This window comes from Nerophis lumbriciformis, linkage group LG10 (genome assembly GCF_033978685.3).
Source record: "Nerophis lumbriciformis linkage group LG10, RoL_Nlum_v2.1, whole genome shotgun sequence".
Lineage (NCBI taxonomy): Eukaryota > Metazoa > Chordata > Actinopteri > Syngnathiformes > Syngnathidae > Nerophis > Nerophis lumbriciformis.
The window spans coordinates 23,748,131-23,766,980 of NC_084557.2; the positions used below are offsets into that span (position 1 = coordinate 23,748,131).

Consider the following 18,850-nt stretch of genomic DNA (forward strand, 5'->3'; position numbering starts at 1 on the left):
TTTAAGGCTCCCATTAATGCCCTTTTAGCCTTCATTTCAGTACTCTTATTGCACTGGAGAATAATACAATCTGTTAATCAACTTGACATGCATTTGCATCACTGAACTCTGCTAAGCAATGTGGTCTACATACAACACACAAAGACAAAGATATGATTCAAAGGGCCAATTTATTTTGGGCCAGAACAAATTGACAAAACTATTTTAAATAGCTGCAACATAACATACATAAGTAACAAACCGCATAATAACAACATAGCTGTAAACCTGGCTTCACCCAAGGAAGGCACACATGACATGATTATATGTCATGTCACTATATACAGCGCACATACTGCTATACACACGCCTAACCAGGCGTTTTTTTCTCTCAAGGAATTGTGAAATAAAATCATGTCTTCAGTAAAGCCCAGAACACTACGCATTTCCCCAATTTTAGTTTAGAGAAAAGGAAAGATTGCCTGACCCACTAGGATCCCTCTTTATGTTTGTGAACTTTATAGTCTCTACATTTAGAGTGATGTGTTAATCAAACACTCTAGAACAGTGGTCCCCAACCACCGGGCTGCAGCCCGGTACCGGTCCGTGGACTGATTGGTACCGGGCCGCGGCAAGAAATAAAATAAAATGTTTTATTTATTTATTTATTTTTATTATATCAAAATAAAAAACACAATATATACATTATATATCAATATAGATCAATACAGTCTGCAGGGATACAGTCCATAAGCACACATGACAGATTTTCAAGCGTTGACCGGTTCGCAGCTACAAAAAGGTTGGGGACCACTGCTCTAGAAGTCTAGAATGAAAGAGTATATAAGAGAATTGACAGAGTGTGTTTACCTTCAGTGCTGAATGATGAGCAGAGGCAGAGTTTGGAGAGTTTTCTTTAGCTTGCTTTCCATATTTATGTACTCACTGTCCACTGTGTCCAGGAACTTGGAAAATATTTTCGTGCCATTTGCCGTTTGACGCCCGCTATCATGCTAATTAGCTGCCTGAAAGCGGCTGATTCCACTGTAGAAATAGCCTGCATGTCTTCTAGCACATACGCTGCAATGGCTCTATCAATGTTGTCCTGGCAAGCAGTCCCTCTGTTAAAATCTTTAAGTGGAGGTGAAGTGGCATCGGAGTCTGTGTCTCTCTTTACTAGCTTCGTCGAAGCATGTTGCTTTTGTAGCTGTTTCAGCAGATTTGAATTGCTGTTTTGGGCAGTAGATGGGATCTTTGATCCAAGACACAACTTACATTTAACTAAAATGTTCTTTTCTTTGTGCTCGACAAAAGAAAAGTAGTGAGAATATCTCCATGTTAAAGTTAAAGTTAAAGAGAAAGTACCAATGATTGTCACACACACACTAGGTGTGGTTAAATTTGTCCTCTGCATTTGACCCATCCCCTTGATCACCCCCTGGGGGTTGAGGGGAGCAGTGGGCAGCAGCGGGGCCGCGCCCGGGAATCATTTTTGGTGATTTAACCCCCAATTCCAACCCTTGATGCTGAGTGCCAAGCAGGGAGGCAATGGGTCCCATTTTTATAGTCTTTGGTATGACTCGGCCGGGGTTTGAACCCACAACCTACCGATCTCAGGGCGGACACTCTAACCACTAGAAACTCAGCTTCGGCTCCGCCACGATGTCTTGTTAGTAAACACAGACACCCCCCGCTCCACACAAACACACACACACATCCACACAGAGCGCGCCTCTTGTGAGACAGGAAGAATCAGAAGGACGACAGTGCACCTCTCCATTAAAACACACTCAGATCTTCTCACTTTCTAGCCGATACTATATAAAAAATAACGTAAAATAACGCAGTATACGCATTATGTAGTAATGGTAACTGAGTTACTGAATATAAAAAATAACGCATTAGACTACTAGTTACCGCCAAAAATAACAGCGTTACTCCCAACACTGACAATCTCCCACGGCACACCAGACTGTATCTCACGGCACACTAGTGTGCCGCGGCACAGTGGTTGAAAAACACTGATCTACATGACTAACCTTGCATGCATATTTCTTTGAGCTCTATTTAATTCAGCACTTATTTTTGTAAATGTTGTGTTAAAAATGTGTGTTTCCACTACTATTACAATTACTAATTCAACAGGTTAAATACCGTAAATGTTTCGTACTTTTAAGCTCAGTCACAGGAAGTACCAACGGCAGGTTCCTTTTAAAGCGGATGGGAAAAATAACTATATTTCCCGTGATGCAACTGCCCTCGGCCATTACCGTATCCAGGAAGTTGATCGCAGTTGTCAGGCAAACATTTGACTTTACTGTGGAACGTTCGTAGAGTTTGAAACATGGCGGAATTATCATTTTTACCCCAAAAGGCAAAGCTAAAAGTCGCCGGAACAAAGAAAGACTTGTCTTTGTAACCCCTTGTTTTCCTCATAGGTGAAGCTAGCGGTGAGGAATGGACCATACGTCTGTAAAACGGGAGTTTCGGCCTGGTTCTGGTCGGGTGCAGGTGAATGAGATGAATGAATCAGGCCCAATCAACCCAGTTCCTGTCGTTAAAGTCCGAGATGAGGCTGACAAAGTGCAGCTTATTTGTCTCTCCAAGGAGAAGCTGGTAAGCAGTGGCTAATATTTTTATTGTTATCTTCAAACGAAGTGGTACTGTTACTGCAGTTTTGCTGTATTTTACAGCAAGTTGGCAATGAAAACCTATTAGCCTTACATAATTGGTTAAAATAGGAACATATAAATGTTACGTGTCAATTACTGCGAACAAACGATTACATTTACACTTAATCAGATTAATCACACGTTTGCATTTTAAGTAATCGTGAATTATTGCAGTAAATTACTTGCATTGCAAAATTTCAATCACCTAGAAAAAAAGACCCCCATATTGTGACACATTTTTTTTAATTAGAAGGCCATACAGGAATATTTTTTAATTGTTTTACTTGAATAAACATGTAATTTAATTGCTTAAAACGGTTGTATTTATGCTGAAAAAGAAGTCAATAAATTGTAGGGTAAAAATACTGGCAGGTCAGTTGCCAGACATTTAAATATTAACAATAAAAGTTTTTTATTTGTAGTAATGTACCCTAAAAACAACAACCGTACATTTTACGGTAATAAAAAGAAAACAAGCTGCTAATTTGGCAAAATTTTACCATAAAAATAACATTGGTAGCATTTTTAAATTTGCAGTAAATTGATGTAAAAACACTGTAAAGATTAAAGTAACGGAGCATGTGCTCCAAAATTAATTGCGTGAATAATCTGCATTTTATAATGTTTTCTGATTAATCGCAAGAGTTAATGCGTTAACTTTTACAGCCCTAGTTTCAAGATATAACGATGTCAACTCTATTGTATTCACATTAGTTGACGTTCACACGGATATTAATAGTGATACTATCAAGAGGTGGGTAAAGTAGCCAAAAAATGTACTGACGTAAAAGTATCCTTGCTGAAGAGTAAAGTGACTCAAGTAAAAGTAAAAAGTACTCACCCTAATGATTGCTTGAGTTAAGAGTAAGTAAGTATTCAGAGAAAATTGCATAGAAGCAAACTCTATAAGTCTTAGACAAAAAAGCCAACACACACCATCATGGTAACATTTTAAAGAAACATGAATAGCTGAGTTGGGGGGGAAAAATTAATTATGCAGATGCTTCCTTAGTTTACAAGATTCTCCATGGACTCGCTCCACCTGCACTAAAATCATTTATGAAGACAAACTTCAATCGATTGATTAGATCAGCATATAGGCGACTACCTGTTCCCATTCAGAAAAAGTGCTGTGGGCAGTCAGTTTTTTCATATCGCGTGTCACATTTATGGAACACAATACCGCGAGACTTACAAACTCTTACTTCTTTCAATAAGCATCTAAAACTGTGGTTACTTGAAAATCAAAACTGCACTCATAATGAATCTTGAAATCCACTGGATGTGTTGTATTATCACATGTAACTGATGTTATTGATAACTGTCTTCTTGTATATCTTAACGCTCAGGCACTGTAGCACTAGAGCGCTTAAGCACTTGGGCACTCTTACGCTTAAATTCAATTTAAATCAGGAATAGCTGCACACTTTTAAGGTACAACTAAAAGCAAAGTTTCAAACATTCGGACATTTTTACCCTATTTAAAAAACTGCTACTATATGCTTGTTTAATTTATTTTTAATGTATTATATTGTGCTGTGTAATGTATTGTGTTGTTGTGTTGATTTGTTTCATGTTTAAGGACTGCAGATGGAAATTAGCATCCTTGCTATAATCCGTCATATTTACACATCTTGTGTTGCGTTCATTAATGTGCATTGTCCTTTTAAATAGATAAACTCAAAATAAAAACAACTATTTAAGCATCCGTGCAGCTAAAACATAAAAAAAAACCTGCTTCAACTTACCGCAACTTGTTCTTTATAGTTGGAAGTGGAGTTTTTGTAGGCTGAAATGTGAACATTTCTACTGACACAGATGACAGCGCATTATATAAATGTTATTTTTCCTTGTTTGTAAGTAAACGTTGAAGAGTTGTGCTGCCTCGCCTTACATCATGTCAATTTTTGCAATGTGTAGTTTGTGTGGGGTCGGACTGCTAGACTCAAATGTTACTAGTGTTTAGGTTGGATTGGTCAAACAGAGTCATGTGACACTGCCCGCTGGAAGAAGGCTCTCTAACAAGCCAAATTAATGTGTTTTTGCAAGCAGTAATCAATATAATACTAATCATGTTTCCTCTTCACAAAGATATTCATTTAAAAGTAAAAAGTATGTTGCATTAAAACAACTCTGACAAGTACAAGTTATCCAAAAAGTTACTTCAGTAAATGTAATAGAGTAAATGTAACACCTTACTAACCACCTCTGGATACTATCTATAGCAGAACTGGACACATTTTTGACAGGCACCTAATTTTATTTATTGGCCCTTACTGTAATCGTGGTTATCCTGGGCTGTCCAGCCATGCTCATGTCTGGACCTACGACCACACATGTCTACTGATTGAGAGTTCTGATGAGCAGCTCAAAGCCCTGTGCTGTCAACTTATTTTCCAGCGTAGTTGTTAAGACTGTTAAGGCATCCGGCAGTGGGGTTTACACAGCATACTACTGCACAGCGACACTTGCTAGGATCTGTTACATCCGCATATTCAGATAATCACAAATCATTAATGAACTATACTATACAGTATTATTCGAGCATATTTTGACCTGGATACATTATGTTATTACACAAAATGTAGCCCCAGGCATCCTTTAAAATGTTTGTATGTGGCCCTTGGGTATAAAAGTTTGGACACACCTGTTCCATAGCCACTATAGTAGGTATATAATGTATACTGCAGATCGATTCATTGTCTGACTCTTCCTATCAATAGTGGCTGTATAAATAGCTATTGTATGTGGTGTCTTCTATGCAGGGTCAAATAGGACAACATCAAATAAATAAATTCATCTTTGAATAATTACTTAAATGTGTCATTAATTAGTTGAAGTTAGAAAAAAATACATAAAAAGTCTTATTAAATGAGTCATTAATTTATTTAATGTAAAATTACATTTAATTATTGAATCATTTAATTAATTATTGATTTAATTTCGTGATTTAATTATGTATTTGATTATTTCATAATTTAATCAATTATTTCATGATTTAATGATTATTTTAACTCGTCTTTATTCAATTAATTACACAACTTATTTCATTATCTAATGATTTATCTCATTATTTTATGATTTAGTGATTTATTTATTGATTTAATTATTTCACAATTTAATTAAATATTTTATGATTTAATGAATTATTTAAATATTTCATGATGTAATGAATTATTTAAATATTTCATGATTCAATTATTTCACAATTAAATTTATGAATTCATTATTTAAATATATATTTCATTATTTCATGATTTGATTACTTTACGATTTAATTAATTGTTGCATAAGTAAATGTTTTTTAAAAATATGTTGTCATTTAATGAATATTTCATAATGTATTTAATTAATAGTAATAATAAGTAATACAAATATTAAAAAAGAATATTACTATTACACATTTAATAACACTTGTATGTATTTATATTGAATCATAGTTAATTAACAACACATTTAAGAAATTATTTTAAGGTTTATTCATCTAATTTTATCCCATTCGACCCTCAATAGTCCTATGTGCACTTACTGAATTTCTGTCCATCACAGGAACTGCTATGTGGAACAAAAGATCTCTCTCAGGTGACCTCGCTGGAAATCTGCGTGAACACTCAAGAAAATAGTCTGGGAAACATTGGTAAGCTGCATAGTATCTTTGAAATAAAACAAAGGTATTGTAGGAGTCAATCAGGTGCTCATGCTGCTGTCTTATTCAGAAAACTTATGTGACCATCTTTTAGGTACTTATTTGCCCAGGCTGGTGCTGCTCAAAATGAACAACAGTGTGATCATGTCAATGCGGTGAGTAAAAATGACATAATATACAACTGTGGAAACAAATGTAGCTTACCACCATCATAGTGTGAATGAATGGTAGGTTCTCAGTTTTCTGTGTTTTTTGAGTGACTACAAACACGCTATATAAATCGAATCAATTATTATTTTTATTGTTATTATTATTATTATCACATAAATGTTGACTTTGTTTGGAGTTTAGCTATTTTTTATTTATTTTAATTTTATAATTAGCAACTCTGACCAAATAAACAAAAATCAAATGTTCACTGCAGAAGTAGCTGATTCTGGACTATACAAAATGAAAATAAGTGAAGGGAGAGAAGTTTGTCCACACAGATCTTAGTTTTTTGAAAATGTGGCCCCCAAAACAATTTAGTTAAAAAGCACTGTCATACACAGACTAAAGTTTAAGGTCAGCAAATTTCTTGAATTTGTAAGATTTAAGAAATCTTTATGGGTTCTGGTTTTTTTTGGGTCCCCCTGTTTTATTCATTTAAACCATGTTAAAAAAAAAATTAAATGAAAACATTTACCACAATAATGAGAACCTGTTACTCTTGTCTTATTTATGTAGTATTTCAAGATGTAAGTTCTCTAATCAAAAGGAAAACTCCTTCCTGCAGAGTGTGCATAATACTTGATGTTGGTCGTCTGTTCCGTCATGTTTTCTGTTGTACTCAAATATTCTATAGTGACTTGTCACTCACTACCGGATCAATTGCACATTTGTGCATGTGTGACGCTAACACTACTGTATGAGCGGGTTTATTCCGGCCCGCAAGATGAGCTTGCTTAGTGTAAAATTGAGCTGCATTTTTAGATGAAAGAAACTGCTGTTCTAAATGTGTCCATTGTATATCGCAAGAGCAATTCTGTTAAGCAAGCAAATTGTTTATACCAGGGCCGGTATACCAGGATACCAGGGGCAAGTATACCAAGCAAGAGGTACACAGTAAAGCAGGGCTGCGGCTCCTCCCCCTTAACCCAACGTAAAAACCCACAGTTATGTCTTCTGCTTCGAACATATTGTACTTTGGCACCATCCTTTTCACAAAATGTCTATGTCAAAAAAGAAAAGAATAGTGGACGCAGTGTTCAGAGTGTTCCAAGAAAAATGATCATCCTCCTATTTATTCACAGAAGTGAATGGAAAACCACAAATCTTTGTGAGCAAGTTTTCTCTGTAATGAGCATCAATAAAACAAAGCTACGATCAAGGCTCACACACAAGCACTTGAATAACATCCTGAAATGGTCTGCCACTCAACATGTGACACCTAATATGAAAGCACTTGTGAAAGCTAAAACATGCCAGGTTTCAGGAGTAAAATAAACAATTGGTAAACCTGTCCAGGGTGTACCCCGCCTTCCGCCCGAATGCAGCTGAGATAGGCTCCAGCGCCCCCCGCGACCCCGAAAGCGACAAGTAGAAAATGGATGGGATGGATAAACCCACTTAAAATGCTGCATGAGACACTGCACATTGATATATCCATCCATCCATTTTCTGCCGCTTGTCCCTTTTGGGGATAGTTCGGTGAAAATGATTGTCCTCTGTGGAAATTTAAAGAAAGTGAACAATGTGTGATTTACTGCAATACTGTCAGTCTCTTAAGTTCATACATTTGGTTTGTTGAAATTGTTCATGCATTGCACGGCTTTTATTTTTCCATCAATACACAATGATGCCTACAATAATAGTTTCTACCTCAGTTTGTTGGTTTGTTGAGATAGCACAGGATTATTATGTGGAAATGACAAATGAGGTAGTTGATACCAAGAAGAGTTTTTAATGATTATTTATTTTGTATTTTGTTCAATCTCAGGTAGGCTGTGACTTCAAGTTTAATGGCTTTGTAGATGCATTTAGATGAAGTCTAAGTTAAGTGTGTTCTTCATTGTGCTTTTGCAGCTGCACCAATTTTTTTCTGCATAATTTTCAACTAACTTGAAGTGTTTTGTCAAGAGGATTATTTGTGATATGTACATTTTCAGAATGTGCTTGTTCTATTTTGGGCCAATGTAAAACAAAGAAAACAATCGGAAATTGTCATAATTGTGTTTTTTAGGTTATTATGCCGTGATTTTACTTGTCCGGCCCACATGGGAATAGGGTTTTCTCCATGCGGCCCCTGAGCTAAAATGAGTTGTACACCTCTGTTGTAGATATATTTCTCAATCAGCTCTGATCTTAGCATAATTGCTGTACCACAGGATAAATAAAACTATATAAATATTGCATATTATATACCGTACTATAATATTAATACTAATGATAATAAAATGCTACATTAGAATATATAATGTTTTATTTGTCTTGTTTTGTCTCTTTAGAGATCTGGGAACTACCTTTTCACAACTGCAGGTGCTGTGGATGTCTCGTTGCTGCCTACAAGACCTCGATGGCATTTCATCTCTCTCCTCTCTCAGGGTAGAGTTCATTGACTTTGCATTAGTATCCTCTATTCTGCTCAACAACATTTCGAGTCTTTATCTGTCCCTTTTCCTTTAACATGACTATCAACATCTTTTTTAGGAGTCAGACTGATACACTGTATTATTTTCTTTTTTTCCTACTCAGGAACTATACTTGGCATTTAACAAAGTGTCAGACCTGAGTCAGGTTGGCATGCTGGAGAACTTGCAAGTGTTAGATGTAGAGGGAAATGATGTGGATGACCTTGTCCAGGTTCAATATCTCGGGCTGTGTGGCAAACTACATACCCTCACTTTGGAGGGAAACCCTGTGTGTCTGCAACCAAACCCTACTACCACACAGGTCGGTAAATGTGTTGTTATACTGGAAGAATGAAGATGAAACTGATACATGTATGAAGCATCTTAGATGAACTCTCATGTTTTCCTATGATACAAGAGCTGTCCTCTTTGTAGCCTCTTTTGTCCCTTAGAGAGCAAAACACGGATATTTGAGAGTTATTGTTTCAGGATTTGAGGAAATTGGTAGGATAAAACTAGTTTTGCTTTTAGCACCCAGGTTAAAACAATCATCTATCTACAGTGGTACCCCATTTTAAGAGTGTTTTGTGATAAGAGTTGTCTCCAAGTTAGTCTGGTTGTACTTGCTAGCATTGGATGGAAATAACTTCCAACCATGGGATGGAAGAAAGTGGGTGTAAAGGAAAGCGCTGAGATGAGGAAGTGGATGATATTTATGGAATTAAAGAAAGAAATTTGGCGAAGCAATTTGAACCTATTACAGTTAGTCTGCACCATACTGAAGCAGAATGAGTCTAATGCCTGCCAAGGATGTTAAAATAATCTCTGGGCGGCAGATATTTATCCATGAAAATATGGAGAAGCTGCTGATGGTGTATTTGAAAGAGAAGTAACTTGAAGAAGATACCGTTGAAGTGCATCCATTTTCTACCGCTTGTTCCCTTTCGGGGTCGCATTACTTCTGAAAAATATCTTAGTAGTGCATTCAATTGTATTATTTTTCATACAGTATTTATTATCTAAAAGTAAGTTTTTTTCTTTTAAAAAGGTATGTTACTTGTTAAAATTGTGCTGTTTTTTGGGTGGTCTGGTTGGTCGGCAAAACACCAATTAAAATGATTCAATGGGCAACATTGACTTGAAATAGTGTTTTGATTTGAGAGCTCCATCACAGAACCAATTAAGATCACACGGTGACATACGACGGTACTTATTTGCAATTGTTTTCTACTTGCCAAGATTTAAAATTGTATTTTTAGAAATTTCCTTAGTTTTAAGAGATATTTACTTATTGTTAGTCATTGACTCATCTTAATTTTAGCATGAATAATTACCGGTACATTTGTTCTATTCTATAGTTTAAATTGAAAAAATACAGTAAATTTTCAAATAAGATATTTTGGTTTTCCCCCACATGGAATTTAACGATTCTGCAACATCTCGAGTATGCTTAATTTAAGAATTTTAAGTTAGTTTTAAGAATAATGCTTGTTTTCAGAACAATATACCTATTTCTATCTTAAAAGTCCCGCTAATTTATATATACAATTATTAATTTAGGTTCTTATCAAATAAAATTATCTGTCAATGCAGCAAGTTAATTTCACTAGTTTTTAGTATTTTTTTTCTAAAATCTAGTGTTTTTATTTTATATATTTTGACATTTTTACAGTGTGTACATATTAAAAGAGGTCTCCTTGATATCTTTAATGACATATTGGTGTGTCTACATATTTTATACACTGTCGAGGCATTCCCACTACTGAGTTACAGCAGAGTGGAAAGTTTCGGGGCCACAATAAGAGTGTTTATTTATGCTCACCAGCAGAGAATTAATTAGGAAACTGGGGCAATGAAGGCAGAAGCTGAGCTGAATATGCATTAGGCTTGCGCTTTGTAGCGACTGAGAGGTTCTTGGGTTTGCCAAACTCTTTTTTAACACATAGCTGCTGACTTCCTCTTAACTAAGCCTCACTTTCATCATCTTTTTCATTCCCCCCTTGAATCGTAGACTGCATCTGTGAGAAAATGCATCGGACTAGATGTGTCCATGTAATCAGTGCCAACTTGTTATATAGCCTACTGTATATGCAGTAGTTCTCTCCTGTTCTTCAATGTCAACCCAGTTTTGTCTCATAAATTTATTTTTCCCTATTTCCTTTGCCCTCCGGATCAGACTGACTACAGTTACTGGGATTCAGTGAGGGAGTTGGTCCCTCAGCTGCGTCACCTTGACAATGCAAGAGTGGAGGATGGCAGACCAGACTCCAGCGGCACCATGTGGGAAGACTGGAGCATTCTGAGAAACTGCATCAGAGACTACTACACAACGGCTACAGAAGACAGTACGCATCTGTTTGTGTGGTAGACCCGACTGTTATAAAGTGTTTTTTCTTTAATACTTTTGTGCAGCAGACAGTGCACGTCCCTACAACCGACCCAGTTCTGCCAGGCGCCCTGCTTCCAGCCTCCGGTCCTTCTCATCAGCGAGTACTACTGACTCCAGGCCCTTTACATCATCATCATCTGGGTTTCTTTCGTCTCCTTTGTCCACACCTGGTTCTGAAGATTCAGACTTTGTTGAAGTTGAAGCAGACAGCAGCGTCCTCACGCATGGTTAAATATTTTTATAGTTATCTGTAATAGCGTCTGCTTGTCTTTGTTTTGGACTCATTTGGGTCCCTTTTATTCCTAATATTGCAATACAATGACAAATGCTCTTAACCTAACGTGCAGAAAAAAATCATGTTTTTATTGAGTCATAAAGCTCATGAACTGAAATTTTGTCTATTCTTATTCTGATGATTTGTGCAGGAGCTGGCAAGATTGTGTTCTGTGGGAACCCTGTCAAGGCTGTACGAGCGAGACGTGAAAAGTTGAGAGTAAGTTTCATTTAATGAGATAAATTAAAGTTATTGGGAAACATTTTGGTCTTTTTAAGCAGTCTGTGTTTACTCAGTCATCTCATTAATATGCACTTTTAGAACCAGCGTCCTCTGCTGTGGACATTTGTTTTTATTCTCTATTTCTTTTGCCAAAGTTACACATTTCGGGAAAAAATAGTTATGTTATGTGAAGCAAACTTGTCCACTGCAAAGAACGTTGGCTCGCAGGAGGTACTTGTGAGTTAGTTTGCTGCGTTGTTAAAGAATACTGTAACTAGGCTTGACTAGGTACAAATAGGGATGGGCACCTTTCACATTTGATTCCTGGTTCCCGGAAATGGTTCCCGGAAATGGAGTCCATAGTGAGGACTGCAGGGGATCCTCTTGCATGTAGACAAGTCGGCAGCGCAGAGACATCACCAACTGATGCAGAGGAGTGGTCCACCCCGGGTCCCGACTTGGAACAACTAGCGCCTCCTCCGTGAAAACTGATTCGTGACCACCTGATAACCTGTCCACGCAGAAGAAGGGGGCAGAGCATAAAAGAGAGACGGCAGATCAACTGGTCTAAAAAGGGGTCTATATAAAGGCTAGAGTGTATAAATTAGTTTTAAGATGGGACTTAAATGCTTCTACTGATGTAGCATCTCTAACTGGTAATGGAACCCGAACAGAAAGCGCTCTAAAGCCTGCAGACTTTTTTGGGTCTCTGGGAATCACTAATAAGCCGGAGTTCTTAGAACGCAGATTTCTGGCCGGGACATTTGGTACAATACAATCTACAAAATAGGATGGAGCTAGACCGTTTAGTATTTTATACGTAAGAAGTATAACCTTAAAGTCGCATCTTAAGTGCACAAGAAGCCAGTGCAGGTGAACCAATATAAGCATAAAATGATTAAACTTTCTTGTTTTTGTCAAAAGTCTAGCAGCCGCATTTTGTACCAACTGTAATCTTTTAATGCTAGACATAGGGAGACCCGAAAATAATATGATACAGTAATCGAGACGAGACGAAACGAACACATGAATAATTATCTCAGCGTCGGTGGTGGACAAAATGGGACAGATTTTAGCGATATTACACAGATGAAAGAAAGCTGTTTTAGTGGTAACACACCTAATGTGCGACTCAAACGAGAGAGTTGGGTCGAAGATAATACCGAGATTCTTTACCGAGTCACTTTTAATAATTGTTTTGTTGTCAAATGTTAAGTTGGTATTAACAAATAAGTGCTGGTGTCTAGCAGGTCTGATAGTCAACATTTCTGTTTTTTTAGCCTTAAGATGCAAAAAGTTGCTGGACTGCATTGTTTGAATTCATTAAGATACGCCTCCAGAAGACTACATTAATAACAAAATTATTGATACATAATAATTGATATGTTTCTTAACTAAACTGTCAATAAATAGTAATAGTTATAATCAAATAAAAATACAGCTTCACCACTTTCGTCATAATTTTTGCGCTTAAGAAACTTATCTATGACTTTAGCTCCTTACTTTTTCTGTTTTGTTTGATATTGTCATTACGGCCAAAAGTGGTGGAAAAGAGTATAACACTGATTACCACTGGCCTATACGGATCACAGCTGATAAACAGATAATTTTTGGTGGCCCTGAGGGCATACTTGCCAACCCTCCCAATTTTTCCGGGAGACTCCCGAATTTCAGTGCCCCTCCCGAAAATCTCCCGGGGCAACCATTCTCCCGAACTTCTCCCGATTTTCACCCGGACATCAATATTGAGGTTGTGCCGTGATGGCACTGCCTTTAGCGTCCGCTGTTTCTCCATACAAACAGCATGCTGGCCCAGTCACATGTTGTATGCGGCTTCTGCATACACACGAAAGTGACTGTAAGACATACTTGATCAACAGCCATACAGGTCACACTGAGGGTGGCCATATAAACAACTTTAACACTGTTACAAATATGTGCCACACTGTGAACCCACGCCAAACAAGAATGACAAACACATTTCGGGAGAACATCCGCTCCGTAACAAAACATAAACACAACAGAACAACCTAGAATCCCTTGCAGCCCTAACTCGTCCAAGCTCCAATATACACCCCCGCTACCACCAAACCCCGCCCCCCCAACCCCACCCACCTCAAACCCCCCACGCGCCCCATCTCCCGAATTCGGAGGTCTCAAGGTTGGCAAGTATGCCTTAGGGGTCTCTCGTGGCCCAACAATGGGCCCCGGCCCTATGGTTAAGATCCACTGGTCTAGTTGTTATATCCTGTGTTCTTTCACTTCTGAATCTCATTTGCAAGTGTTATATACTTGTAGTGGACTTTGCATGCAGTTGCAATTCCAAGACATTAGATGGCAGTAGTGTTTAGACTACGGCGTGGTGCCTGGCTAGGAAGTAGTCTTTGCCATTAGGTTGAATGGGTCAGTCTAGCTTTATGTAGCTCTTTACAAAGTGCTTATACTGTAAGTGTTGTGCTTATTACACAAGAGTTGTTTGATTTTAATGTGCATCTGAGTTGTAGTTTTTAATTTACAAATTTGTCCGGCCGAGTCTACTGTGAGTGTTGCTTGAGTACTGGTTTCCCCGCCAAGTGTTTAAGCGGGTGTTTCGTCTGCAACCGGACGTGATGTCACGTGCATCAAAAGTATCGATTATGGTATTGCTCGTTTTTACATGAATCGATACCTGGTTGTACAGAGGGAATTGAGTCAGTAGCTATAAAAGTACCGAATTTGGTACCCTATCTCCAGGTGAAATAAAAGCCAGTATCAATTAAAATTCAGTATGTGACTCCAAATGTCTACTTATTATCCACAGACTCATGAAGTAATGTTTTTTCTCATAGACTGCACCCTGTGTGTCAACTTTTAACCCCCGTGACCTGACCATCCATATACCAGAGCACATGTATGACCCAGAAGACCATGAAGGGAATGAGTGTGGTGATGTTTTTGCTGAACTTAAAGCTTGGAGGGAGAAACATAGCAGGTACTACAGAATATACATCTGTACACACAGTTATGATATAGATTCCTGTTGGTTTTAGTTTTGTGGGAACTTTTTTGGGAAATCCTTTCTCTCTTTCTGTGTGGCTGTGCTTATAGAGCAAAGTTCATAAAAGAACGCATGAATAAGTTTGGTGTAGAATAAATTATGAGAAGAGATGTTAAACCAGGCCTTCTCATCCAACATTCTTCTCACCCACTATTCTTTACCAATATTTTCATTTTCTTCTGCAGACACAGTATCATTGAAAAATAAAAAAATACAGAAGTAAATTAAAACAATATAAACCTACTATAATAACAATATTTTTAAAAATTAAGATGATATATGAATAAACATAACAATAATGGTGACTTAAACTATGCACCGTAACTGGGATGGGAACCCTGGTCTTGGGTTTGACTGGCCTATTAAGGGACCCCTAATGCATATAGTGTGAAATCCAATGATTTGCATATCAAAGATGATTTCATTTAAATATGTGATCTATTAGTTATATTACCTGCTTTCCTTGCACATTAAAGCTATTACTTTGTCTTTCAGGCGACTTGAAGAAATACAGAGCGACAGGTTACCTCAAGTACTGGTTGTTCAGCATGGCAACGTGGATGATGATGATGAAGGGGAAGGTTTCGATGGTGTGCCCAGTTATGATGAAGAACAAAGTGAGGACGGTACCGATTCAGCTTTTAGGCACATTTGTTCAGACGCTTTAAATGTACATACATTTTTGATTAAATTTAAAGGGGTCATGTTATGATTTTTTTTTCTTTATCAACCTGAATCAACTATAAGTAAGCTGCCAAACTTGTATAATACCAGGCTGTAAAAAGTGTCTTAGTGCATGTTTTCTCATATATTTTTCAGGCCAGTTTAAACGCACGTTACATGATGTGGATCAACGTTCCTGGTCCTCTGACATCACACATTGGCCTTGTCCTCCTCCTAAGTTTTTAGGTTCAAAACCAGCCTCTGGTAATAATAAGGACCCAACAGGAATCTGTTCACAGAGGATTCGAATTAACCGGGGCACTTCAGAGCACATACTTCATTCTTACAGCGATGTTGCAAAGGCTACACATACAGAGATGCCAATCAAGAGTATCCAGCAGGTGATGAGAACTAAAACGCTTCGACCACCATCACCTATACGCATGACTCAATCATGTAAAATTGGTAGCCTGGGAGGACGGTTAAAGGATTCATGGTAAAGCATTATTCAGTTCTTGCCTCTTTTTGTATTATTTAAACTGTCTGCAGCTAATTACCATGAATACAATTTTCAAACTCATCTGCAGAATCTCACTCAGGTTGCATGGTGTGCAAAATATTGTTGACAAAACAAATATAATAAGACATCATTAGACTTAGCATGACTTCACCCCTCAGTTTTGTTGTTTTAATTGCTGTGACACTTGAAATGTTGCATTCTCTTGCTACCTATGTATTATATCCAATCAATTTACAAATAGGATATATCATTTTATTTGGGATTAAGTGTAAAGTAAATAAAAGTTTGGTTTGGGTGTAGTTACACTGACATAATGGCAACTCATGGTGTGATAACTTTGTAATACCACATGGGGGCACTATGTCTAAACATACTGGTATTCATCCTTGAGACAATCCAAAAGAGGGAGCCATATGCATAAGGGTAAAGTCAGGGTTTTAACTTCAATGTGCAAAAAGAAGTTGGGTAAATGGTAGTACAATCTTAATCCAGGCTATCGTAATAGGGGATATGTTAGCTTTGGTCAATGAAATAAGATTTAAGTCTCACTGGTTGTATGGTTGTAGTCTGTGTGTCCATAGATCCACCAAGATAAGAACAATCATAAATCCTATTGGAAAACAAGCATATGCACATGGTATTTTGAACTGTCAGTGGTTTGTTTGCGTTGTAAGCCAGTACTTTTGTTATTAAAGCAAATTAGTGGAAATGCTTTGCCCGTGCGGGATAGCAGACAAACATAGCAAATCCCTGCTAACATCTCTGGTGGAAGGGAGTGTGCACTCTGGATCCCCAATCATTAGGTTCAGAATGTGGTAAGGGTAACTACATTTATGTCAAGAAGAACTCCCCCCAAAAGCTTTATGCCTTTACTGTACTGGTAGTGATTATGTGACAGTATTTTGTAGATACAAGCTTTTATACTGTATACTGTAAAGTGGCCTTTGCAAGGGTAGACAGACTGTGTTGTTCAGAATATACAGCCAGGACATGATGCCAATGTATCTATGAAAAGTAATTGGCAAAGCCTCAGCCAGTGGGGTGCTAGCTCTCAACCTCTGCCCAGTATTGTAGATTAGCCTGTGAGCAGTTAGTTTATAGCAGGGCTATTCAACTACACAGGGCCGCAGTTTCAAGAGTCAAAGGGCTCAAGGGCCGGACATCAAAACGTGCAACACATCGGCTTTCACACTGCACTGTCAATAAATTAATTACTTTGCCCTTGCTACTCGTTTCCAGTGTGTACAGCTAGACCAGGGGTCGGCAACCTTTACCACTCAAAGAGCCATTTTGACCCGTTTCCACAAATTAAAGAAAACAATGGGAGCCACAAAACTCTTTTGAAATTTAAAATGAAATAACACTACATACAAAGTTTTTTTTTGCTTTGTGCTATGTATAAACCAGGGGTCTCAGACACGCGGCCCACACCTTAATATGGAAATGTAACGTTAGTGCGGCCCGCGAGTTTTATATGAAGGGCACTTGACAGCGTCACACTTGCCAACCCTCCCGATTTTTCCGGTAGACTCCCGAAATTCAGGGAAACTATTCTCTCGAATGTATGCTGATTTTCACCCAAACAACAACAATAAGGGCGTGCCGTGATGTCACTACCTTTAGCGCCCTCTACGGCTTGAACAAACAGCTTGCCAGCCCAGTTACATGTTATATGAGGCTTCTGCAGACACACATAAGTGAATGCATATCATACTTGGTTAACAGCCATACAGATCACACTGAGGGTGGCGATATAAACAACTTTAACACTCTTACTAATATGCGCCACACTGTGAACCCACACCAAACAAGAATGACAAACAAATTTCGGGAGAACATCCGCACCGTAACACAACAGAACAAATACCCAGAATCCCATGCATCCCTAACTCTTCCGGGCTACTTTATACACCCCCGCTACCACCAAAGCCCGCCACCCCAACCCTGCCCCCCCCCCCCCACACACACACACACATCAACAACACCCCCCCACCGGGGTTTGGTGGTAGCAGGGTGTGTAATGTAGCCCGGAAGAGTTAGGGATGCATGGGATTCTGGGTATTTGTTCTGTTGTGTTTATGTTGTGTTACGGTGTGGATGTTCTCCCGAAATGTGTTTGTCATTCTTGTTTGGTGTGGGTTCACAGTGTGGCGCATATTAGTAAGAGTGTTATAGTTGTTTATACGGCCACCGTCAGTGTGATCTGTATGGCTGTTGAACAAGTATGCCTTGCTGTAACTTAGTGTGTGAGCAGACGCCGCATACAAAATGTGACTGGGTGAAAAAGCGGACGCGACGACACGTTGTAGAGGACGCAAAATGCAGTGCCATCACGGCACGCCCTCAATTTTGTTGTCCGGGTGAAAATCGGAGAATGTTTGCCCTGGGAGAGGCAGTGAAATCCGGAAGTCTCCCGGAAAAATTGGGAGGGTTGGCAAGAATGCAGCTGAGCCGCATCAGAGTGGTCAAAGAGCCGCATGCGGCTCCGGAGCCGCGGGTTGCCGACCCCTGAGCTAGACAGATAGTTAACAGCATGAAGAAACAGAAGCTCCGGAAGATTTGTTGAGGATTGATGTTCTTTCTTTGGAATTATTTCCCTTCCTCAGTTTTGTTTCTTTACACTTCTTCCTTCATTTAGGTCTGTAAGACTAAAAATTTAAACGTAAAATAATGAGATAGGCTCCAGCACCCCCCGCGATCCCGAAAGGGACAAGCGGTAGAAAATGTATGGATGGATAAACATTACAAAGATATTATGTCAATTGTATATTTTACATAAATACAATAGAATGTTTCGTGTTAATGCATTCAAACAATAACCTACAAATGTTTACGCATA

At 38.2% G+C, this 18,850-nt stretch overlaps 1 protein-coding gene across 3 annotated transcripts; it reads left to right on the plus strand.

Moving 5' to 3' along the window:
* Nucleotides 1–2,254: 2,254 nt before the first annotated feature.
* lrrc56 (leucine rich repeat containing 56) lies at nt 2,255–17,568 on the plus strand. Of its 3 annotated transcripts, none has more exons than XM_061969306.2 (11): nt 2,255–2,595; nt 6,201–6,288; nt 6,392–6,452; nt 8,784–8,880; nt 9,031–9,228; nt 11,083–11,251; nt 11,322–11,522; nt 11,721–11,788; nt 14,620–14,762; nt 15,324–15,454; nt 15,648–17,568. In XM_061969306.2, the coding sequence occupies exons 1-11, from the start codon at nt 2,437–2,439 to the stop codon at nt 15,989–15,991; spliced, it is 1,659 nt and encodes a 552-aa protein (XP_061825290.1). In that variant the 5' UTR covers nt 2,255–2,436; the 3' UTR covers nt 15,992–17,568. The 3 variants fall into 3 exon arrangements, with proteins under 3 accessions (XP_061825290.1, XP_061825289.1, XP_061825291.1); XM_061969305.2 differs by having other exon boundaries at nt 11,319–11,522; nt 15,648–17,567; XM_061969307.2 differs by having other exon boundaries at nt 11,319–11,522; nt 15,324–15,445; nt 15,648–17,566.
* The last annotated feature ends 1,282 nt before the right edge of the window (nt 17,569–18,850 follow it).